At 35.1% G+C, this 26,432-nt stretch overlaps 1 protein-coding gene and 1 pseudogene across 3 annotated transcripts in view; both read right to left on the bottom strand.

Annotated features, from left to right (window-relative positions):
* Positions 1-3: 3 nt before the first annotated feature.
* The window catches only part of MLF1 (myeloid leukemia factor 1), a 47,588-nt gene continuing 21,159 nt past the window's right edge, over positions 4-26,432 (bottom strand). Inside the window, exons 2-8 of one of the 3 annotated variants that reach the window (XM_077160883.1) lie at positions 17,053-17,197; positions 9,605-9,649; positions 6,194-6,277; positions 5,084-5,212; positions 3,436-3,595; positions 1,653-1,791; positions 4-125 (exon numbers count right to left, since the gene is read on the bottom strand). In XM_077160883.1, the coding sequence (XP_077016998.1) occupies positions 20-125; positions 1,653-1,791; positions 3,436-3,595; positions 5,084-5,212; positions 6,194-6,277; positions 9,605-9,649; positions 17,053-17,197 (808 nt within the window). In that variant the 3' untranslated portion in view covers positions 4-19. The remainder of the gene's footprint in view (positions 126-1,652; positions 1,792-3,435; positions 3,596-5,083; positions 5,213-6,193; positions 6,278-9,604; positions 9,650-17,052; positions 17,198-26,432) is intronic. The other 2 variants (XM_077160884.1, XM_077160885.1) reach the window with 2 other exon arrangements.
* On the bottom strand, positions 17,212-21,018 carry LOC143684172 (replication factor C subunit 4 pseudogene; annotated as a pseudogene).

Here is a 26,432-nt window from a genome sequence, read left to right as displayed (position 1 = left end):
AAATCAAATGCATGCTGATTTATTTTTTGCTGATTTTGACAGGTGATCCTTTGATGTTGAGTTTGTCCACAAAAACGTTGGATCTTCCTCCACTTTCAATAGCTGGACTTAGGTGAGGTCTCTCCCTGAAGAATATATACATGAACATTAATACCATCTTTAAAATTGTTAATGGTTTGCAAGTCAATTCAAACTTGTTTAAAACCACTGTAGTTTAAGGAGAGTTGTCTTAAAAATTCCTTAATGGCTTTGAAAAGCATAAGGCAGCCTGTCTCACTGAGTATATAAGAGAACAACAGCTGTTTACCATTTATGGTATAAGCCATCCTTTCCAATATGGTAGCCACTAGCCACAATATTTAAATTTAAATTTAATTTTAATTTAATTTTTTTAATTTAAATTTAAATTTAAATAAAATAAAAAATTTAGTTCCTCAATTGCAACAGGCACATTTCAATGAGATATAGCAGTCACATGCAGCTAGTGGCTACCACACTGGACAGGGCAGGTACAGAACATTTTCATCATTGCAGAAAATAATTTCAGAAAGTTCTACTGGACAGTGCTGGTCTAGAGAAAATGCTATTGTTAGGGCCACAGATATATAAAGAGCTGGCTTTCTCTAGCTTGGACTCAGATTTCACATTGAACTCAGCACTGCCAGATTTTAGCCAATAAACTTTTCAAAGTGAGACAAGTATCCAAAATTAATATGGGAGCAAGTTTTCAAGCCATTCTATAGAAGACATTAGGAAAAGGGCTCCATATTTCTCAAGTATTTTAAAAGGAAAGATGCTAGCACTTGAAATTCTGCAACAAGGCTTCTGATTTACTTGATACCCATTTTGTCCACCGCTGGTTCTGTGAAGCACCTTCTGCAGCAATTCTCCACTCTTATAGCCTAGAATAGATTACTGTTTTAAGGCCTGGTGAGGCCTCTCTCTCAAGTGTAATCTCAATAGGAATTAGGTATCGTTTTCAATTTTTTCCCCCACAGAATCAATTAAATTGTAGTTCTCCAGATATACACTAAATACATAAAAATCTTAATAACTTTGATCTGTGGTTTCAGCATACTTATTTTTCACAGCTATCCCAAAAGGTAATTCCAAAGGAGGCTAAAGGTTTTGCAAAGTTCTTACAAGATACTACAGAGGAACTGTGATCTTTCACATATTATTATATATTATAAAAGTTTCTAAAAATTTTTACAATTATATGTTGAATTTCTACTTGTTAGGGAAATTAAGTCTTCTAAATACTCCCCTTACCCCTTTATCACTCATCTAGACTCAAATCTTAACCTGGTGTGAAATGTATGGCTCCATCTATATCAAAATTAAAATGTTTCACAAGAATAATTACATTATTGTAAATCACTTTTTCTTACAAAGATTTTAGTCCCTGATGATTTGTGGAAGCACAGTTTGTGAGTGAGTTATTGATCACACAATACCAAAATATTATTGGTTTTTAGATACAAATTTATATTTGTATAGAACTCAGATTTAATGTTTAATTATTATATCTTTCACAAAACATAATATGCAAACAACTTGGACGTTCATTAAAGTGTCCTGAAAAAAGTCAAATTACATAATTTTTCTTCTAATTCTCAAAACCAAAAATTTGTTTTAGAATTTATTTTTACCTTCTTTTAATTTCACGGGATCCTGAATTTTCATGACCAACACTGCGCATCCTAGTGTTTTCTAGATTGTGCCCTCGTCCCCCTGGTCTGTACTTCAAAATCTCATGTTGCCATTCATCATCAAAAGCATGAGCATCACCTATATTAATATCAAAACAAAGGAAATAACTCTCAGTACTTGTCTTGCTCCCCATAGACTACATCCTATCCTGGTGTTTTCATCAGCCTTACCTCAAGATAAAGGTGGAAAGCTGCTTTAAATATAAAGGTCTTTTGACTCAGGATACCATTCCCTCTCCTACTCCTACTGACGATCTGGGTTCTCTCACCTACTTGGATGGCTCATTCCACCCAATGGACCCCTGATCCAACAACAGTGACTTATGGTCTTTCTTCCGGGGTCATCTCACAGTGACCATGCTGTTCCTGTGTACTTGGACTTCGACACTCCTTCTTACTGTTCACCCCACTATCTTCCTATCTAATTTCGTCTCACAATTTCTGTTTAGGTTTCTTAGAAGAGGTTTCTCAATTCAACTGTTAACTTTTGTTAGGAAGTGGGTAATCTGAACTCCATAACAGAAGAAATAGACAGATGATATTACTTGTTCTTTTGGATTGCTTTTGTAATAATTTGTTCCTTGACTAAATTATATCTTCAAAATGTTAATTATTGTGAAGCGCTCTATAAATATTTAAGTATGATAAAATTACAAGGGTTAAAATTTAACCTTTGCTAAATTTTTTGGCTTCCATCTTATTGTACAAGAATAACTCTTATCAAATGCCAATCTTCAAGATTATACTTAAAAACTTTTATTATGATAAAACATTGTTATTCAAAATACTTTCCAAAAAAAGGAGATAAATATAATTTAAAGGCTATAATGAGAAAGGTTAGGGCACTGGAAGGGTTTAAATGCACTGAAGAATAAGTATAAACTCTAGAAAACGGCAAGATTTATTTAATACATACATAATGTATTACCTAATACACACACACATATAGATATATATCAGAAATTAAACACATCAGAAATTAAAGTCTCATCTATTCAAAAGCCTAAGTCAACAATACAGAATAGTTTAAATAAATTATGGTCTTTCACGATAAGCTTTTAGATACCATCATGAATCATATTTTTGAACAATGACATAATGTGACTTCATAATTATAATGTGACTTAAAACAAGCCCAATATAAAATGATATAAGATAGTAAAATACAAATTTTTACATAAGTGTGTGTATATCTACACACACACATACACATAATTTACATAGAAGAACTACCAGGAAGATTAGGTTGGGATTATGGATGATTTTTATTTTCTTCTTTATATTTTTTTCTGTGGTTTTGTTTTTTTTGCATGGGCAGGCACTGGGAATCAAACCCAGGTCTTCAGCATGGTAGGCGAGAACTCTGCCTGCTGAGCCACCGTGGCCTGCCCTCTTCTTTATATTTTTTTATACTTTTCAAGAGTACTTCTTCAATAAACAAAAAATATTTAAAAATTCATTTTGCCTGTCAAACAGTTTTATTAAATAACAATGGAAGGATTCCATTTTCAGGTATAAAATAGGAAAAATAAATGCTAAAATTCACTATTAAAAAATATCTATTATGAAATGTAAAACCACAATCATTACTTTGACAAGGTTTTCCCTATAACTATTATTCATAAAAAAACCACTCAGAACTACTCTTCTGAGATGTTTCTACAAAAATATTAATCAATTTTACAAGTAGAGCTCTAAGAATACTATTTTTATGACAGCTTACTTTCATTCATATTGATGAACTCTTGATTGACCTCTTCATCTCCAGTCCTGTTGTTCTTTGACTTTTTAATGACATGAGCTCGGTCATGGATATGATGACCAACAGCCATTTTTTCAAGTCCACGGTCAGAATCTCTCAATGCTCTCCTGGTTTCCTTTATCTGTAAAGTAAAAAATAAAAATTAGTTGTAATTTAAATATGTTTAGAATGGACATAATTTCAAACTCCTGAGGGCCTCTTTACTTACAGAAGTAAGGTCATAGTTCTACTGTTCTAAAAATGGGTACTCAGTTTCACGATTGGTTTGCAGTAACAGTGCAATAATGTGCTGCTGCTATTTACTGAATTGCTTAAAATTAATATCTCTTAGAGAACTAAAATAATTTAATCTTTCTCCAAACTGTAATCAAATAAAATGATAAATAACTTATTTATGTAAAACTTAGTGCCTGTAATGCTGTCTTTGGCAATTTTAACAGATGGAAATTCATGCTGGCATTCCTGTGATTCATTATTCAGCAGTCATGTTGATGGGCTTAAATCTCATGGCTCTCACCTATCAACTCTATGGTAGTGTTATTAGAATATTTATGATTGCCAAAGATTATTAACATGATTTGCTGTGGGGAATCTACAATTATATTCTGTTTACATTTAAGACTTTATGTCCCTTATACCAAGTTAAAATTTAAACGTCTGAGATGAATTAGTTGAACTAGGCAACAGCATCATTAAAAGATACATCTTTATATGTAAGAACTAAAAAATGAATTATATTGGTAAACATAAATCTTGGTACTACAACTGACAAGAATGTGGGGAAATGTTTCAGTCACTGTGAATAGTAGTTTGGCAATCGATAGATAGAAATGAAAGTATACATGCCCTATAACCCAGCAATATGATTCCTAGACCCTATAAAATTGTCACATGTTTGCACAAGAAGATAAGTACAAGATATACATAAATGAAATACTGGAAATCCTTAAATAGCTATCAACTTGAATAAATCTCAGAAGCATATTATTGAACAAAGGGAAGCTGCAGAGACATAAAATATGATACCACATATATAAAGTTCAGAAATCTGTGAAATAATCCATTATATTTTTAAGATGAATATATACATAATAAAATTATATAAAAAAAAAAAGCATGAGAATGATAAACTCCAGATTTAGAAAAGAGGTTATCTCTGGGAAGGAAGAGATAGGGAAAAGGGTATGGGACAAGTGCGCTGGAAGCTTTAACAGCAGCACCTGCAATGTTTTTTCTTAAAACAGAGACAATTTGAAGTTAACTGCAAAATGTTATCTTTTACTGCCTTATGTATGCCTGAAAAACTTCCTGAATTAAAAAATTCATTTACTGAAAATATAAATTAAAAGTAGACATTTATCTCATGAAACAAAGACTTTTTAGTGTCTATTTTGTAAGCACTGTAAAGGTGAAAAATGTAATGGATACATCTATGAGAAAAAAACACACTCATTGGGGAGGGGCCAAAAAAAGTGCCATAAACTACGTAAATATGGTGACACATGGCTTTCCCTCCCACAGCACTATATCTAATTTCAATGATTGAATCATACTGATTAAATCATTCTGCAACACTATAAAGCTCTAAGAATGCTTTGAAAATACTTACTCCTCCAGGAGCTGTACGGGTTTGAGTTGAGGCCTGGAAAACTTTAGGTGGCTCATCACCTACTTTGGAATAGGTCATAACTGAGGAAGAACAAAACGAATGTCCATTTGGATCCATTGAAAGCTGACCCTAGAGATAAATACATTTTCTGTAAATTCAGTGAATCTAGTCAAATATGAAGAATTAGCACCAGAAGGATTAAATAAGTAACAAAATTAGCTAGAAGTTCTACTAAGGATACTATACTATCAGAATAGCATATCAAAATGGCACCCTAGGAAGGTTTTAATCTCCTTCCATTTTAGTTATCAAATCCTATTTTCCTTATGAAGAACAACAACAAATGATTCACTCAGAGACCTTCAAGTCTTGTGCCTTTATTTGAATTTAAATACAAATGGTGTGCTTTGAAGTATGTGATACTTTTATAAGTCGGTGGTCGAACCCTGTGAGCAATTTCATTAATGTTGAGCCAATTAGCCATATATAGAGAAGTTTCATATCTCATGTGGGTACCAGATTGTTACATTACTAAAATTTTTAATATTGCCCTAGATTTGGGCATTCTGAAATTTTCCACAGAATCCAAGCTGGATGACTAAATGTTATGGGTCTCCTTTAGAGAAAATCAAGTTATTGTTGTTTTTGATGTTAATATTATGAGTAGAAAAGTAGAAGTATTATTATTAGTAGTTTATAAGTATTTGGACTGTACTTTTAGGTAATCAGATTAGAAATAAATACAAATGCTAAATTTATATAAAATGTTCATTTAAAACAGTGGCTTTTGGCAGAAAAATTGCTTTTGAAGTTGAATAAAAAAAAATTTTGACAATTAGCCAATGCTATTTTTCAAACCACAGGTTATGAAATCAATCTGGTGGGTTGTGGCCACATGTTTTAAAAAAGCATGAAATAAAACAGAAAGTGGCATAAACTATGACCATTTTTTCATGAAATTGTTTCAGGTATATTATAAAGTGATGATGTGAAATGTATATTTTCTAACCACTGTGGACCATGGTTATAAAAAGTCTGAAAAGCCACTATAATACAGGATATACCAATAACTGAATGCAATGTTCTCATCAATTTGTTTTTAGTACTTACAAAGTTTCTTTGTAATTCCTGCATACTGTTTCGCATATTTAACATCATTCGGTCCATTGCCTGAAAAGGGTTGACATCTGCACGCTACAGGATATTAGGAAGTATGTTATTAACTACAAGTACAACACGAAGAAACAAATCAATTTTCCAAAACAGCTGAAAATTTTTTTTGCCAGATTCATGCAGTGGGATCTTATGAAGTAAACAATCTAAGGACTGAACAATAAAAGCGATTTGCAAAGAAAAAAACAAACACACACCAAAGCCCAAACAGCCAAAATATACATGATTAGGATACTGCAACACTAGAAATAAACAGATGAATAAATAAATCAATGCATATATATATATTTATATGCACCCACACATATGTACATCTACATAAAAATATATGTACACGCATATAACAATCATCAGCATTCTCACAACAAATTTGGTTGGTATGTAAATACTGAGTGGTGGTGTTCTAGGCTGGAACAGCTCTAGCATAGAATAGTCTTCAAATTTTTCATTTTTCCCTCCCTCCCTTCTCAGTACTCCACCACACACAAAAAACTTGGATATAAGATACCATTGCCACCTACACCAATATCACGTGGCTGACAGAAGCTTTCCTTCCAATAGCCAGGCCTCCTCTCGTTATAGTAGGGTCCAGGTGATAGAGGCCAGTCTACGAATAGGATTTCAATTTGCTGCCAACCACCAAAAGCTCACTAGGGGATGCCCTTGAAACATAAGATAGGTACCTTTAGAATAAACAGTTAAGGAATCCTCTAGAACAGTGTTTCTGATCCAGGAATGATTTTGACCCCCACGGGACTTTGGCAATAATTATATGCATTTTGAGTTGTCACAATTGAAGGAGTGTACCACTAGCATCTAGCAAATAGAGGCCAGAGATGCTGAACATCCTACAACACATAGAAGAGCCCCCCAAAACAAAGAATTATCCAGTTCAAAATGTCAGTAGTGCCAAGGCTGAGAAACCCTGCTCTAGAAAAATCTGGTAACAATTTTATATTTTATCACTGGAACACTGACCAGAAAGTAAGAATAAAGCTCACAATCTAGTGTCTTACCCAATTTGCCTATTATTATATAACAGAGGGTAGTTTGGTTAAAGGAATTCCTCTGCTCAGACAGAAATCTACCAAGTCTTCTAAGTCACTGTGTTTCAATGATGAGATTTCAGTTCCTCTGGAGTTTCTTTTCCTGTGTGCCAAGGTAGGCCTCAATAGTTATAAAAGGCCTGTTGGTCTCTGCCATCTACTGGGTTTTTACTGCTACTAACAATGAGGAATAGATGGGAAAATGAAATTCCTCTTTAGAACCTGCACTTTACATGGTATGAAACAACAAAGACACATTTAGGAGATACTGATAAATCTTTACAATTTCCTGTAACACAGGACTGAAGTAGAAGTGATCTGCATTTCAGAGATACCACACAATTCAGGAAATATTCTAAATATTTTGTTTCATCATTAGGTTGTGTAAAAGACACAACTCATTAGAGATAGAAAGGTTAGACCAAGCAAGGAGAAGAGGAGGAAAAACACTAGATGTTTGGGTATATTATGCCATTTTCTCTAGGGGGTCTAACTGGCCATCAAAGGCTCTATCTGTACTTGTTCTGGGGTGCTGAAAATAATAGTAAGTAGCAGTAGAAATTGGAGCAGAGATTCCAGTGAGATCTCAGGGCTCAGGTACTTTGTACATGTATTCTTCTTTCTGCGTAGAATTCTTTTTCCTCACTCTCAGCATAGCTGGGTTCTTATCATTCAAGTATTGCCTCCTTGGAAAGGTCTTCTTGGCTATTCTGTCTAAACAACCCCCCACTTCACACACACCCCTTCCCATACACTGCTTTATCTCCCTTACAGTACTTAAACTATCTGAAATTACTTTTGTTTATTGTCTGTCCCTGTCTTCCCACTCTACAAAATATTCTCTGCAAAAGCAGGGCTATTTTCTCTGTCCTATTCACTGCACTCTAATACTTATAAAATAATACCTGGCACATAGATGGGATCAATAGATATTTGCTGAATGGCCAGACACTCTCTAGCTCAAACCACTATGCCCAACCATTTTCCAGGTAATTCCACCTAGACTCAAATGCAAGAAACCCCAAACTGAAATATCATTTGACCACTCCCACCCTTATACCTATACTGCATCAATGTTCTTTTCTTTAGTTCAGTGGCATTCCAAACTACCTAATTTGTCATGCCAGAAAAAGAGGGATTATACTTCCCTTCTCTCCACTGTTCCCTCAAACCAATCAATCACCAAGTCATATCCATTCACCTCTTTAATCTCTCTCTCAAACAAGATAATTTCTCCTTATCATTACTGCCATTACCCAAGTAGAAGCTATCACTAATATATTCAGAATGCTTCAACAGCCTCCTGGCCTCCCTGCCTCCAAGGTGGTCTCCTCTATTTTTGTCTACTGCAGGTACAGTGACCTTTCAAAATTTGAGAATCTGACTCCATTACCACTTTGATGAAAATACATCAACTGCTTTTCCTGTTCTTAAGATAATGTCCACTCCTCACTCTAAGTCCAGAGACGTAGAAGTCAAGTCCCTGGTTATATCCTTCATTCTCATCCCATATCTGTTCTCCAATTCATGCTCTAGGGCTAAATGATCCTAAACCATCCTTGTGCTCCCTAGCCTCTAGCTCCTTGTACATAAGGCTTCCTCTGTGATAAACACTTTTCCTTTCCCCTCCCTGCTTCTTCTGGTTATTCCGCTCATCCTTAAGGTTCAGGAAACCTTCCTTAACTGTTCTTTATCACCCTCTCTTTCCTCCATAGCACGTTGGACTTCCTAATCATTTAAATTCATAATTTTGTGTTGTATTTTTTTCCTTCATTATTTGTCCCACTATAAAATATGGTCAGGAAGGAAAATTTATATGTCAAACTTGGGAGATAAATGGTTCAAGTCTTGCACAAAAGAATTTTAAAAATTTGTAGATGCATCCATAGCATTCATCTACATAGCTATTCTCTTACTCCTCAGAATGCCTTTAGGCGTGTTGGAAACTAGCATCACAGATCACAAAATCAAAGCTTAAAGAAACACAGTGGGAAAAAAGCTGATTATAAGTACAAATACTTGTGTAAGGCCAAGGAAAAGTAGCACGAGCAAGTTGGCAACAGAATCCTAGAGAAAGTAATCAATCTGGGCTTCTCCAAATGTGCTTTTTTACCTTTCAAAAGCAGTTATGTTTGATTTGACCTACCTTCAGAAAACATGCTTAAATGCTCAACGGTAAATTTAATATAGGAAGCCAAGGTTTTTAATACAAATATTACAAAGCAACTATGAAAGTTAGTGAGACTGCTTGCAAATTAAGTCACAGAGATTGCTAAAATAGTTTGTGTCTCATGATACGAACCATACCACCCAAACTACCAAAAGGCACAAGGGAAGAACTCATTGTCTAGGAAAAAGAAATTAATTTTGGTTATATTATATGAAAATCCTTAAAGAAATGCAAACCATAATCACATACCTCAGAGCCAACAAAACTACAGAATCTTTTAATAAAAAAGGAACATATATTTTAAAAATTACCTGCTTGCTATTCATTGTACAGCCTGATAGAAAGAAAAGTAGATTTCTGCAGGTTAACAGGGAGGCCATATATCACTTTTAAAAAGGGTACTCTAATATTTATTAAAGATGGTTGAAAGAAAAAATATTTGCTATGGATTAAGAGAAATACTTCACAAAGAAAATGTGAAATTCATACCCAAAATAATTGAAACATAAGGAACTGTACTGGTTTGAAAGGAAGTATGCCCCCTAGAAAAGGAATGTTTTGATCAAAATCCAATTTCATAAAAGCAGAATAATCCCTGTTCAATACTGTATGTTTGAAACTGTGATTAGATTCTCTCCCTGGATGATGTGATTTAGTCAAGAGTGGTTGTTAAACTGGATTAGGTGACGACATGTCTCCACCCATTTGAGTGGTCTTGATTGGTTTACTGGAGTCCTATAAAAGAGGAAACACTTTGGAGAAAGAGATTCAGAGAGAGCAGAGAATGCTGCAGCACCACGAAGCAGAGTCCACCAGCCAGTGACCTTTGGAGATGAAGAAGGAAAACGCCTCCCGGGGAGCTTCATGAAACAGGAAGCCAGGAGAGAAGAAGCTAGCAGATGACGCTGTGTTCACCACGTGCCCTTCCAGATGAGAGAAGCCCTGACTGTGTCTGCCATGTGTCTTTCCAGATGAGAGAGAAACCCTGAACTTCATTGGCTTTGTTGAACTAAGGTATTTTTCTTTGGATGGATGCCTTAGATTGGACATTTCTATAGACTTGTTTTAATTGGGACATTTTCTCAGCCTTAGAACTGTAAACTAGCAACTTATTAAATTCCCCTTTTTAAAAGCCATTCCGTTTCTGGTATATTGCATTCTGGCAGCTAGCAAACTAGAACAGGAACAACGATTTGGATTACATCATTTTTCCTTTGCTCACTTACTTCACATTTTTAAAAGAAAGTTAATCTTGCCTGTGACTGAATAAAAATAAACTTAAAAATATTTATAGTCATTGATAAGCAAACCAAGGTTAAACAGATGAAATAATCAAATAATAGTTTGCAAATTGTAATCCTCAACAGGTACAGATGAAAAAAATAAATTTTTATATAGATGTTTACAAATGAACTTTCACTACTAAGAAGTTTCAAATATTAAAAGTAAAATTTGAATTTCTGGCAAAAGATATGTAATAAAGTTTTACACTATTCAGTGACAGATAATTTTCTCCCTGTGTAAGTTATGTTGATAGAGAAAACTTTGTAAATTACATAATTTGTTACAAAGAAAACTTTGTAAATTACATAATTTGTGATATCAGATGATACATACTAATAAATTATATATATAATATTAATCTTCAAAATGTGTCGGATGCACTTAAGATTTGTAAGAGCTACCAAAAGAACTCCCATTTTTACTTCTTTTTACTGAAAAGGAAAGAAGAACAGACTTGCGATTGACTCTGGCATCATTACTCAGTCTAAACGTTGTATCTTTATTTACCAGGTCCTTAGTTAAGTAAATTTACAGATTAAATTATCTATTTCTTAATAAAACTAATCCTCACAAAATAGAAAAATGGCTTAAAAATATTTTCATACAGAAATCATAGACTGAAGAAAATATTAAAAACGCAAGCACAAGAATATGGCACAACTGATACTTCTACTTCTAGAACAAATCTCCTTTTTACCTCATACAGTGGCTAACAAAGACGACAAGTGTTAAAAAGTTGGCTAAAGCTAAAGAAAAAAATTATCAAGGTAGCTATTTGAAAAATGGAATTTCATCCACTATGTTTAAAAGTGAATCTTGCTGTAAATAAATTTGTACAAGAAATTATTAAATAATGAGACTGTTTAATATCCCTCATGATTACTGGAGATTTGTTCTACAACATTTATAATAACAAATACCAATTCACAGAGACAATTAAGACATTGAATTGTGAGGTGAATCTCATTAGAAAAAAATCAGCATAATTTAAGTTAAGATACCTCTAAACCATAAGGAATAAAATGTGGTCTTTCTTAAAAAACATTGACACCATACAATGTATTAAATACTCTGAATTGGGTTAGGTATGTTAAAGCGACTGAATTATTTTTAATGCTATGTAAATATATTAAGCTTCTGCTCTAAGCATATCTATTCTTATTTTGCCTGGCTGTGGAACACTTTTTTTTTTTTTTTTTTAACTTTGAGGGAGACAATCTCTTTACACAAAAGCACTACCATAATGGCTCACTACATAATCAAAGCACTCATTTTAAAACTTACTTTACAAAAAGAGAAAGGTTTTGCATAAATTTTTGCTCAAAGTTGTTCAAATAGACTAGGCTAGAGTTAGCATGCTCAAAAAGCCTGTTGTCAAAAAAAAAAAAAAAGCCTGTTGTTTTCTTGGCTTTCCTCATTTAAATTTACATCAAAAGGCTTTCACATTTTCTGCAGTGTTTCTAAATTTCCACATTCACATCCAAGTATAAAATACGAATGTTACAAAAGTTAAAGTTTGGGATAGAGAGTTGTTGTTCTTGTTTTCTTTAAATTATTTATTTTTGCTATTACATAAATTCTTTAAACTTAAACATATACTTGGTAAAATGTATCACAGCCTGAGGTAGAAATGAGGAGTCACATCTCAACAGTATAAATTATTAAAGTTAATTTAAATTTAATAAAAGTAAATTATAAGAAAAAAGCTGTCTGGCTAAAAAAGAAGCTGAATATTTTTTTGAAAACCTGCTGTGACATGATAAAAATCTTGTTGTTAAAAAATTACTAATGCCTTCCACTGCCCTAGAACAATACTCAGAACTCTTTAGCTTATAATTTAGCTGAACATTTCTTATTGAAGATGCCCATAACACATAAGCTCTGAGTCTGCCGGCCATCTTCTGGAAGCAGAAATAAGTTTTCTTTCCTGGGTACTTGTGCTCTTGTTAAACATTCAGGTATTTTAAGCACAAGTGCCCAGAAAGAAATATTTAATTTTGCTTCCAATGGATGGTCAGCAGACTTAACAGCTTATGTGTACAGGTATCTTCAATAAGAACTTTTCAGCTGAATTATGAGCAGTCTCTTTTCAGTACTTAAAAATTAAGGGAAAACAACAACAGCCACAAAACGTAGGAGTAACCCATTTATGGGCAGAAACAGAAAGTAGTATATATATTGTTACTCTCTCTTTTATATGGTTTTATAGCACACATACAAAACATTTTAAGGTTCAAAAAATTTTTAGAATAACATAATTGATTTTTCTGTCCTCTTTAATAACTTTTCTTTTGAAGTAAATGTTAATCTTTTATGGAAACTGAAAGCACTAAAGAAAACAACAGATAACTGTGTTACTATATACTAATTAAAAGAAAACTAATTGGATGTAAATATGCTGCTGGTTATAACAGAGACATGAAAAAGAATGAAGATTACTTCCATTTAGACGACAAATGTAATTTTTTTTTGTATGCTGTATGGCGGGGGTCACATTTCATCCTTTTTCCATGTGAGGATCCCCCTACTGCAGCACTATTTGTTGAATTTTTGTTTATTTGGTTTTTCATTTGTTTGTTTGCTTGTTTGTTTGGGAACTGCATAGGCCGGGAATTGAACCCGAGTCTCCTACACGGCAGGCGAGAATTCTACCATTGAACTATCCCCTTGCACTCCCCTAAATGTAATTTTATTCACCAAACGTCTTAGGAGATTTGAAATGCTTTGCTTTATTTAAGCTTACTATTGCAAACTGAAAATAGGAAAATTTACTTTAAGTAGATATAATGCAGCAATTTTTCAAACTCCAATTTCTTGTCCATGATAAAAAGAAAGAAATCTAGAAGTTTCCCAATTGGCCAATTCAATGTTTACTGAGTTCCAAATATCTATATTTTCATTGCAGAGGTTCATCTTTATAGAAACCTCTGTGGACTAGTTTTCCATGAGCTACATTCCAGAGGCTTATAAAGCAATAGAAATAAAACAGACAAATAAGAAAATAGTTAAGATATATAAATATCCTGTTTTTTTTGTTGTTGTTGTTGTTGAGTTGAGTATTGTAACCTCTCACCTTTTGCTCAGGCAAGACACTAATGAATATATACTGCAGATAGAACTTCTGGGGAAGATGGTGGAGTAGGAAGCTCCAGCACTCAGTCTCCTAAAACAGCTAGTGGAAAGGCAAAAACCGTTTGAAACAACTGCTCTGCTCTCTGGAGGCCAGGGGAACACTGGAAAAGGGGGAGGAAGAAGCTGAGAAACTGTACTCCATGGCAGCTGCTGGTGCCCACTCCTGACTACGGAGGCGGGCTGCCTTGGGGTCCAGTCTCTGGTTGGCTGCTGTGGACAGAGGGACTTGGAAGTACTCATCCCTAAGAAAGGGGGGGTTGGGGAATGCATGAGCACTGATCATGGCTTTTTTTTTTTTGAGTCCAAAACAATTGTTTAGTCATTACATTTTATATATTTGCCTTTTAGATCCTATGGGAGGGCAGGCCACGGTGGCTCAGCAGGTAAGAATGTTTGCCTGCCATGCTAGAGGACCCTGGTTCGATTCCCGGTGCCTGCCCATGTATTAAAAAAAAACAAAAAACAAAAAACAAACTAGATCCTATGGGAAGTAAAAAGTGGAATTACAACCCGAAAATACTCTATACTGGTATTTATATTTGCCCCTATCCTTATCTTTTTTTTTTTTTTTTTTTTTAAATGGGCAGGCACCAGGAATCGAACCTGGGTCCTCTGGCATTGAGGCAAGCATTCCTCCCTGCTGAGTCACCATGGCCTGCCCCCATCCTTATCTTTACTGCAGAACTTTACTTCTTCATATGGCTTTGATCTATTGTTTTTTTATTTTTTATATTTTTACTGAGAAATATCCAGACAAGTACAGTCTAGTCATATTATACAATCAATGGCTCATAATATCATCACACAGTTGTGTATTCATCACCATGATCACTTTTAGAACATTTGCATCACTACAGAAAAAGAAATAAAAAAAAAGAACTCATACATCCCATACGCCTTACCCTCTTCCTCTCATTGACTTCTAGTATTTCAATGTACCCAATTGTTGCCCTTTATCTCTCCCTTTTATTTTGTATCCTTACATATTTTTTTTTACTCATCTGCCTATACCTTGGATAAAAGGAACATCAGACGCATGGTTTTCACCATCACAAAGTCACATTATAAAAGCTATATAGTTATAACAGCCTTCTTCAAGAGTCAGGGCTCCTAGAACACAATTCAAAAGTTCCAGGTACTTCCCTATAGCCCCTCCAATACAACATAGACTAAAAAGGGATATCTATATAATGCATAATAAATAATCAGCAGGATAACCTCCTGACTCTGAACTCTCTTAGTAACTGAGTCTTTATTTTGTCTCATTTCTCTCTTCCCCCTTTTTTGGTCAAGAAAGCCTTCTAATTTCCATAATCATGGCATTTGATTGGTGAATTATGATCACTGATGTCCCAACTGTAAGCTGCTGTTTCAGCCACCCTAGACAGGGACAGCCTAGGTGACCGTTTCAACACTGACCCCAACAGGGGTAGAAGGGGTGGAGGTTTAAAGACCCTGACATTTTCAGGGTTGTGAGGAACAGTCTGTTGAAGGGCGCCATCTGCTGAGAAGACCAGGAAAGCACCACTTTGCAGAATCATCAAAAAGGGTCTTTAGAGCTGGTTTGTGCCCCCTTCATGGGTCCTTTGCCTTGTTTGGGTTGGGAAATACTGAATTGGAAAAGTCCCCTCTTGGGAGTCCCTCCTCCCAGAATTTGCCCTCCAGGAAAAAGCAGACAGAGGCAATGAAAGCAGTATTAAAAACAAACTAACAAAGAAATAAACTATAGAGGCAAAACAAAAACAAACAGAGAAGATCAAGATTCTTGGAGATGGAACAGAGGAAAGAAAGCTTTCTCTATGGTGAAACAGCTGCACAAATAGTACAATTTTAAAACTATACCAAAATATTCAGGTTAAGAATTAGATGAAAAGCTGAAAAAATGTGATCAGTTAAACATGGGCAATTCAATTCTAAAGATCTAGAATAAGCTCAACCAAGTGTCAAAGAAGACCTATAACATAAAGCCAATCAACAATAAAACCATAGACCAGAGGGAGAAACTAATCTTCAGATTTAACACATCAAGATAATCAGATGTCTAGATACCAGCAAAAAATTACAAGCCATTCTAAGAAACAGGGATATATGGCCCAGTCAAAGGAACAAACTGAAACTTTGGAGAAGACACAGAATTTGAAAGAATTAATTAAAGATGCTCAAATAAATTTCCTAAATCAATTCAAGGAAAATATGGCTAAAGAGATAAAGGATATTAAGAAGATACTAGGTAAGCATAAAGAATTTAAAAGTATGAAAAAAACATAAATGATGGGGATGAAAGATTAAAAATACATTAAAGACACACAACAGCAGATCTGAACAGGAAGAAAAAAAAGGAATTCAGTGAACTAGAAGACAAGACAAATGAAATCTTACAGACAGAAGAGATAGAAAAAAGAATGGAAAAATTCGAGTAGGGTTTCAGGGATTTGAATGACAGCACAAAGCACATAAACATATGTGTCATGGATGTCCCAGAAGGAGAAGAGAAGGAAAAAGGGGCAGAAAGAATATCTGAGAATACAATGGCTGAAAATTTCCCACCTCTTATGAAAGACATAAATATACATATCCAAGAAGCACAATGCCTCCAAACAGAATAAATCCTAACAGGCTGGCTCTTAAGACACATACTAATCAGAATGTTAAATGCCAAAGATAAAGAGAGAATCCTGGAAGCAGCAAGAGAAAAGCAACTGGTCACATTGAAAGGAACTACAGCATGATTAAGTGCTGATTTCTCATGAGAAACCATGACGGCATGACACCATATAGGCTTGGCTGTTTTTTAAAGTAGAGGGGGAAAGTAGTATATGTGATAGGAAGGATATTTCTTTGCTTATTCTAATTTAAGACATGGGAGGAAATCATACAGAGAAACCAATCTATATATGTATATAAAAAATGAAGTATGATGCATTAAGTTCAGCTTATAATACATAACCACATGGTCCTAAGTTTTGGTAGCACAGTGTTATTTTATACAGTGAACAATTCATTGTTAAAGGATTCAGCTATCCAACAGGTCCCCCTTTTATTATAATAGTTACTTCCATAACACATGTATTAGTCATATCACATCATCATAGATATAGTCTTCTGTAACACTTTTCTTCAAATTCCCACAGGACCTTCTCACTAGTTATGTTTAAAGAACTTACAGTCAAGGAATTTTCACCATCATGTCCTCTACGATTACGAGCTCTTCCTCTACCATCAGAGATGCTGAGCAAATCTCTTCCAAAAGGTTCAGAAAAACTTCTCATCATCTGTTGCATATTTTCTCGGTGTGCCATAAAAGAATCACTGTTGAAAATACATAAAATCATGTAAGATTAAGTGTTCGAATTTAAATAAATGGAGCTAAATATTCTGAAAAATTACTTTGGGTTAATATGCTTGTTAAAGACCCCCGATTCATAAATACAATTTATGAAAAATTTTCTGTTTTCTATTATAATTCACTTATACATAACAAAACACAACTTTATTTGTCCCTCACTACATAAAAATGATAAATAAAAAGTAACACATCTCAGGTGGCTTAAGCCAACACTAAAGGAAATGCCAAAAAAAGGAACTGAAAAGTATCACTGTGGGGAAAAGGTCATTTTTGGGTATTACACAATGTAAATTCTATGAGGACTAATAATGTTGCCTTGCTTTTTTCAACAATTATTTATGAGACGTGCATTAAGAACTATAACTATATTATGAACACTATGAAGATACAATATATATTTTAATAAGCGAGGACAAAGATACAAGATTACTTCTGCCAGGCTAACTTTTGTTTCTAAGAATTCTAAATACCACAAATTAAAAATGTCTGCTAAATCCTAAGATAGCAGTTCTTAAACGTTTATTTTTGAGATTTTCAATCAATTGAGATTCCTGTGCTCCAACCCCCCCGAGGTCAAATTCACTAGCTAAAGATATGGTCTGTGGATATACATTCCCTGGCAATCTTCCATTTTTAATGCAATTTTAGAGACATATTCACATGCCATATAATCATCCAAAGTGTACAATCAATAATGGTCCACACTATCATCATAGTTGTGCATTCATCACAATTAATTTTTGAACATTTTCATTACTCAAAAAAATATAGGAACAAAAATTAAAAAGAATACCCAAAATATCTCGCATCCCTCAACCCAACAATTATTTATTTATTTTTGTCCTTTATTTTTTTTAACTCATCTGCCCATAAACTGGATAAAGGGAGTACCAGTCACAAGGTTTTCACAATCACACGCACACTGTAAAAGCTATATAGCTAGCTACACACAATCACCTTCAAAAATCAAGGCTTCTGGAATACAGTACAGCAGTTTTAGGTATTCTCATCTAGCTATTCTAATACACTAAAAACTAAAAGGGATATTTACATAATGCATAGGAATAACCTCTACAATGACCTCTCGACTCTATCTGAAATTTCTCAGCCACAGAAACCTTATTTTGTTTCTTTTCTCTTTTCCCTTCTGGTTAAGAAGTCTTTCTCAATACCAGGAAGCCAAGACAGGCTCATCCCCAGAAGTCATGTCCCATGTTGCCAAGGAGATTTGCACCCTGATTTCCTGGTAACCTTGACTCAAGTAATTTACCACCACCTTTGTGAAACATTGCCCCTTTCTGTATTTGGTATTTGAATTAATTAGAATCCAAGCCTGCCTTTATAAGCCTAAGTTTCCATAGGTATAAAATGAAGATAATATCACATTTTCCTGCTGTTGTAATGAAATCACGTATCTGAAAGCACAAAGCACACTCTCTGGTTCATGTAAGATGCTGGATACATGCTAATTTCTCAATTTCCCTTAACTCTTCTTCAATCACATGCATGGATACCACTCCCTATTATTAAATACCTCTCATAGAAAAAAAAAAAAGAGAGAGAGAGAGATTTTATTAAAAAATAAAAAGAATAAATCTATTACAGGCCCTATATTATGTGCTTCATCAATCCTCAATCTGCTGTTACCCTTTTCATCCCAAGTCCCATTCAAGAACCTAAAAATTCTATTTCCTATTACTAACAAAGTTTGTCAATTCTGTTCCAGTTGGAAAGTCACTGATCCATTGGCCAATTCCTTATTGCTCAATCTAGAACTTAAGGAACATCATGGCTGGAACTTACTTTACCAAGTCAAAATTATCGCCTACCCCTCTTTCAGTCTTCTCCACCTGAGCTTTGTCCTTCTTAGGTCATCCTTATTACTTCTAATCCAATTCCAATCCTATAACATCATCATGAAGAAGCAAATCAATTCTACCTCCAGCAATCCAGGCAGAAAGCTCTTTCTTTTAATTCTGCAGCATTTGTATTACATACACACATCTCATGAGAGCTCAGAGTTATTCAGATATAACCTAGGAGTTTACAAAAAAACATAATTGTTTCATGTGCAAATATCCCTTAAATCTAGGTAATTCATGCACAGTCATAACCACCATCATGATCAAGATACAGAATATCACCATCAATCCTCAAAATTTCCTCTTGCTCCCATAAATAACAATTCTGACTTAACTGCTCCATCACAGGCACAAAGGCTGATCAATTTGCAAGTGTTCATCAGCACCATTTGATAAGCATTTATCTACTTCAGCAAGTTTTTTTGTAATAATGGATTTCTGCTTTTAAGAAAAGTTATCAGGTTATCATTTTCCACAACTACATCATGAAGCTGATTTATAAGCTGAGTTGCTGCGTGATCCTCATCTATCACATCCTTTACCACAGCTTCTAGTTTCTCAAAAGAGCCACTCTGACATGAGTTAAAAATTTCATCAATTGTCTCGACTGGTATTATCCCAGCAATGTCTGTGATCACCTTCTCTGTGACTTCCTTTCCACCTGTTAATCGAGTAGCACTCTGAAGAAATGTAATGGCTTTTCTGAAGTCTCCTGACACTTTAACAAGATAAACTATTTCCCCCTTGCTAATTATGACATTTTCCTTCTGAGCAATGTCTAGCAGTCGCTGCTGTTGAATTTTATCTGACAGAGATTTGAAGCAAAATTTGGAACATCCAGAGGTTAGAAGTTCAATTATTCTACTAACATATTTACAGATGAGACAGAATCTGGTGGTTTCAGACTCTTTTTCCATGGTACATTTTAAAGCTGTCTGAGCAGCTGAGGTCATAGAATCTGCTTCATCCATAATTACAATCTTAAAGGAGGACATGGCTTACCATCTGAACAATTTCCTGACACAGTTAACTGAGCAAAGTTCTACACTTTTTCTCGAACTACCTGTATTCCACCTTCATTTGATGCATTTAACTCAAGAACTCTTAATTGAAAAAGTTCAGGTCCAAAGAGTTCCCTAGCTGCTGCCAAAATAGTGGGTGTTTTTCCAATTCCAGGTGGCCCATAAAACAAGAGATTAGGGAGACTAGCTCCTTCTAAAGATTTTTTCAGCACAACCACCACTTCTTCTTGGAAAGCAACTTCATCCACACATTTTGTATGATATTTTTCACCCACAGAACAGGTCTGACTTTCTTGTTTTCTCCACTGCTTCCTGCAGTAGCAACTACTCCTCGATCTTTGGTCAATGTTGGTTTAGTACTGATAGACACACCTTTTAGAAATGCCCGCATGGTTACTTCACAGTTGCTGCGGTCACCGCAGTTGCCTCAGTTCCTGCCACTGAACAGTCATTTAAATGAACTTTTATATACTGTGTTGGGTAGGGGCCCATTTTCATTGTTTTGGATTTGAATATCTAGTTTTTCCAGCACGATATATTGAAGAGACTATTCTCTGCTCATTGCATGGACTTGGCACTCTCGTCAAAAATCAACTGGCTATTGCTATGTGGGTTTATTTCTAGACCCTCAATTCTATTTCACTGGCCTTTAGGTTTACTCTTATACCAGCATCACACTGTTTTGATTACTGTAGATCTGTAGTAAATTTTGAAATTAGGAAGTATCAGACTTCAATTTTGTTCTTTTACAGGACTGTTTTGGCTATTGGGAGTATCTGAGGATTGGCTTTTTCATTTCTCAAAAACAAAAAACAAAAATAGAAAGGTGCTAGAATTTTCATGGTATTGCACTGAACTGTAGATTGTACTGCGTTATGTTCACATCTCAACAATATCGTGTCTTCCCACTTATTAGATCTTCCTTATTTTTTTTCAAGCAATAGTTTGCAGTTTCATTGTACATGTCTTTCTCTCTCTGTTTACAGTTATTCAAAATAATTTCTTCTTTTAGCTGTTATGCCAGTTTGAATCTAAGAGATGAAACCAAGAGTTTTGTCATGGAGCAGCTAAGTGAAGGCCCACAGATGCTTAGAGAGGAAATTACTGACATCAGAAGCTGGAAGCTATGGAACCAGGAACTAGGACAAACAGATGCCAGTCACATGCTTTCCTAAATCACCCTTCCTTGATCTAAGATATCTTTCCCTGGGTGCCTTAGTTAGGACATATTTATAGTTTTAGAACTATAAATATGTAACTTATTAAATTTCCTTTTTGAAAGCCATTCCATTTCTGGTATATTTCATTCCAGCAGCTTAACAAACTAATATATATACTATTGTAAATAGAATTGTTTCCTTGATTTCCTCTTCAGATTGTTCAGAAACACAACAGATTTTGGGTTAAACTTGATTCCTGTTATTTTGTTGGATTCATTCACTAGCTATATAGCACTTTATTTTTCTGTATAAATATGATCATGTCATCGACAAACAAGTTTTACTTCTCTTTCAACATGGATGGCTTTTATTTCTTGACCTTCCAGTACAATGTTGAATAGTAGTGGTGAAAGTGGGCATATTAATCTTTTTTCCTGTTCTTAGGGGGAGAGCTTTGTCTTTCACCATTAAATAAGCTGTTTAGCTGTGGGTTTTTCACAAAAGTTCTTGATCATGTTGAGGATGTTTCTTTCTATTTCTATTCTTCTGAGTGTTCTTATCATGAAAGAATGCTGGATTTTGATAAATACCATTATTGCTTCAACTGAGATAACCATGTGTTTTTTTTTTCCTTTGTTCTATTAATGTGATATATAATATTGATTGATTTTCCTATGTTGACCTACCTTTCTATGTCTGAGATAAATACCACTAGATCATGGTGTATAATCCCTTTATTACACAGTTGGATTCAGTTTGTTAGTATTTTGTTGAGGATTCTCACATCTATATCCGTAACAGATGCTGGGCTGTATTTTCTTTTCTTATGATGTCTTTATCAGGCTTTGATATCAGGGTGATGCTGGCCTCATAGAATGAGTAAGTAAGTAATGAGTTAGTAAATATTTCTAATCAATATTTTGGAAAAGTTTAAGAAGGACTGATGTTAATTTTTCTTAGAAAGTTTGGTAGATTCACCAATGAAGTCATCAGGACATTTCTCTGTTGGGGGGCTTTACATAAGTGATTCAATCTCTTAACTTGCTATAGGTTTGATGGTACTTCTTATCTTTTATTAAAGCTCTTTATTTTTCTTTAATTTTTATTAATAAAACCAATCAACATACAAACACAAACATTCTTAACATATGAACATCCCATACTTGGTGTGTGTGGTAGTTAGGTTCAGGTGTCGACTTGGCTAGGTGAAGGTGCCTAGTTATATTGCTGTGGAAATGAGCCAATGGCATGTGAACCTCATCTGCTGCTGATTACATCTGCAGTCAGCTAGGAGGCATGCCTGCTGCAATGAATGATGTTTGATTTAATTGGCTGGTGCTTAAATGAAAGAGCTCAAGGTAGCACAGCCAAAGCAGCTCAGTATAGCTCATCTCAGCACCTGCAGCTCCGCTCAGGCCTTCGGAGATGCAGAAAGGAATCACCCCAGGGGAAAGCTGTTGGAACCCAAAGGTCTGGAGAGAAGGCCGGCAGAGATCGCCCTGTGCCTTCCCATGTAAGAAAGAACCTCAGTTGAAAGTTAGCTGCCTTTTTCTCTGAGGAACTATATGTTAACTGAATAAATTCCCTTTTATTAAAGCCAATCCATCTCTGGTGTGTTGCATTCTGGCAGCTAGCAAGTTAGAAGACTGTGCAATCAATGGCTCATAATATCATCACATAGTTGTATTTTCATCACCATGATCATTTCTCAGAACATTTACATCACTCCAGAAAAAGAAATAAAGAAGAAAACTCATATATACCATACATCTTACCCCTCCCTCTCATTGACCACTAGTATTACCCTTTATCCAATTTATTTTAACATTTGTTCCCTGTATAATTTGTTTAATCCATATTTTTTACTCATCTGTCCATACCATAGATAAAAGGAGGATCAGAACAAGGTTTTCACAATTACACAGTCACTTTGCAAAAGCTAACAGTTTCAGGCACTTCCCTCTAACCTCTCTAATACATCTTAAGCTAAAAAGGGGTATCTATACAATGTGTAAGAATAACCTCCAGGATAACCTCTCAACTCTATTTGAAATCTCTCAGCCACTGACAGTGTCTCATTTCTCTCTTCCCGCTTTCAGTTGAGAAGGTTTTCCCAATCCCTTGATGCTGAGTCCCAGTTCATTCTAGGATTTCTGTCCCACATTGCCAGAGAGGTTTATACCCCTAGGAGTCATGTCCCACATAAAGAGGGGGACAGCAGTGAGTTTGCCTGCCGTGTTGGCTGAGAGATAGGCCACATCTGAGCAACAAAAGAAGTTCTCTGGAGGTAACTCTTGAGCCTAATTTTAAGTAAGCTTAGCCTATCCTTTGCGGGAATAAGTTTCATATGAACAAACCCCACGATTAAGGGTTTGGCTCATTGATTTTGTTGTTCTCACTGCCTGTGAAAGTATCAGGCCTTCTCCAAATGGGGAAGACGAATTTTCCCTCTTTCTCAACATTCCCCCAAGGGGACTTTGCAAATATTTTTAAATTCACTGTTCAAACACTCTGGGATTTATCGGGGCATCACTCTGGACAAACCTACAAAATCTCATGCCTTACTCAAGATTCCATGTACTTATGGTGTTCAATAAAACTGTCCATATAAGTTATATTAGGAGATGCATTAGTCAAAATATAAATTTTGTACAAAATAAACATCTTTTGCTTTAGACTCACATGTAAGTTAAAAGTTTTAAAATACTAATTACTGTCTATTTTCAATACCCTGCAATACTGACAACATTCCTTTGTTCTTCCTCATGCAAAAATATTTTTCAATTTGCACATTTAGTCATTATCATTGTACTCTAGGCATTCTTAGATTATACCATCTCAGTCTTTATTGTCTATCTCCCCTTCTGATTTCATTTGTGCCCCGGCCCCTCCTCCCTCTATCATTCTCACATTCACCTTCATTCAGTGTACTAACATTATTGTACTACAGTTAGGTTGCATTGTGTTATCCATTTTAAAATTTTTACAATCACTCCTGTTGCACAATCTGTATTCCTTTGGCCCCAATTACCCAATATCTAGTCTATTTCTATCCTCTGATGGTCTCTGTTCTTAACTGAAATTCTCCAAGTTCATTCATTAATTTTAGTTCCTATCAGTGAGATCATACAGTATTTGTCCTTTTGTTTCTGGCTAATCTCACAGGCATAATGTCCTCAAGGTCCATCCATGTTGTTACATACTTCATAACTTTATTCTGTCTTACAGCTGCACAATATTCCATCCTATGTATATACCACAGTTTGTTTAGTCTCTCATCCGTTGATGGACATTTGTGCTATTTCCATCTCTTGGCAATTGTAAATAATACTGCTATAAACATTGGTGTGCAAGTGTCTGTTTGTGTCCTTGCCCTCACGTCCTCTGAGTAGATATTTAGCAATGGTATTGCCTGATCATATTATAATTCTATACTCAGCTTCCTGAGGAACCACAAACTGCCTTCCAAAGCAATTGCACCATTTTATATTTCCACCAACAGTGGATAAGTGCGCCTCTTTCTCCACATCCTCTCCAATACTTGTTGTTTTCTGTTTTATTGATAATGGCCATTTTGGTGGGTGTGAGATGATATCTCATTGTGGTTTTGATTTGCATTTCCCTAGTAGCCAGGGAAGTTGAGCATCTTTTCATGTGCCTTTTGGCCATTTGTATTTCCTCTTCTGAGAAGTGCCTGTTAATGTCTTTTATTCATTTTGTTATTGGGCTGTGTTCTAGTTTGCTAGCTGCTGGAATGCAACACACCAGAGACAGATTGGCTTTTAATAAAAGGGGATTTATTTTGTTAGTTCTTCAGAGGAAAGGCAGCTAACTTTCATGTGAGGTTCTTTCTTATGTGGGAAGGCACAGGATGGTCTCTGCTAGCCTTCTCTCCAGGCCTCTGGGTTCCAACAACTTTCACTGGGGTTATTTCTTTCTGCATCTCCAAAGGCCTGGGCTGAGCTGCAAGTGCTGAGATGAGGTATGCTGAGCTGCTTGGGCTGTGCTACCTTGAATTCTCTCATTTAAGCACCAGCCAATTAACTCAAACGTCATTCACTGCAGCAGGCACGCCTCCTAGCCGACTGCAGATATAATCAGCAACAGATGAGGTTCACATGCCATTGGCTCATGTCCACAGCAACAGAACTAGGCACATTCACCTGGCCAAGCTGACAACTCAATCTAACTACCACAGGCTGTTTGTGTTTTTTTGTTGTTGAGTTGAACAATCTCTTTATATATATTCTGATTACTAGATCCTTATCTGATACATCATTCCCAAATATTATCTCTCATTGGGTAGGCTGTCTTTTCACTTTCTTGACAAAGTTCTTAGATGCACAAAAGTGTTTAATTTTGAGAAGTTCCCACTAATCTATTTCTTTCTTCAATGCTCGTGCTTTGGGTCTATGATCTAGGAAATCACCTCCTATCATAAGATTTATAAGATACTTCCCTGCATTTTCTTCTAAAAGTTTTATGGTCTTAGATTTAATGTTTAGGTCTTGGATCCATTTGGAGTTAATGTTTGTATAGGGTTTGAGATATGGATCTTCTACGTTTTGCGTGTGTACATCCAGTTCTCTAGGCACCATTTATTGAAAAGACTGCTCTGTCCCAAGTGAGTTGGCTTGACTGCCTTATCACAAATCAGTTGTCCAAAGATGAGAGGGTCTATATCTGAGCACTTTATTTGATTCCAGTATATCTAGCTTTCTGAAGCAAATTATGATGCTGTTTTGATCAGTGTAGCTTTGTAACATGCCTTAAAGTCAGGTAGTGTGAGCCCTCCAACTTCATTTTTCTATTCAGCTATTTAATTTTTCTATTTAGCTATTCAGGGCACCTTGTCATTCCAGATAAATTAAGTTATTAGTTTTTCTATTTCTGAAAAGTAAGTTTTCGGGATTTTAATCGCATTGTTGCATTGAATCTATAAATCAATTTAGGCAGAACTGACATCTTAACTATATTTAGTCTTCCAGTCCATGAACACAGTATCCCCTTCCATTTATTTAGGTCTTCTGTGATTTCTTTCAGCAATTTCTTGTAGTTTTCTTTCTATAAGTCTTGTGTATCCTTAGTTAAATTTATTCCTAAATATTTTATTCTTTTGGTTGCAATTGTAAATGGAATATTTTTCTTCATTCC

The sequence above is a fragment of the Tamandua tetradactyla genome, chromosome 5 (genome assembly GCF_023851605.1).
Source record: "Tamandua tetradactyla isolate mTamTet1 chromosome 5, mTamTet1.pri, whole genome shotgun sequence".
NCBI classification, from domain to species: Eukaryota; Metazoa; Chordata; class Mammalia; order Pilosa; family Myrmecophagidae; genus Tamandua; species Tamandua tetradactyla.
This window is presented reverse-complemented; position numbering and strand designations above follow the sequence as displayed.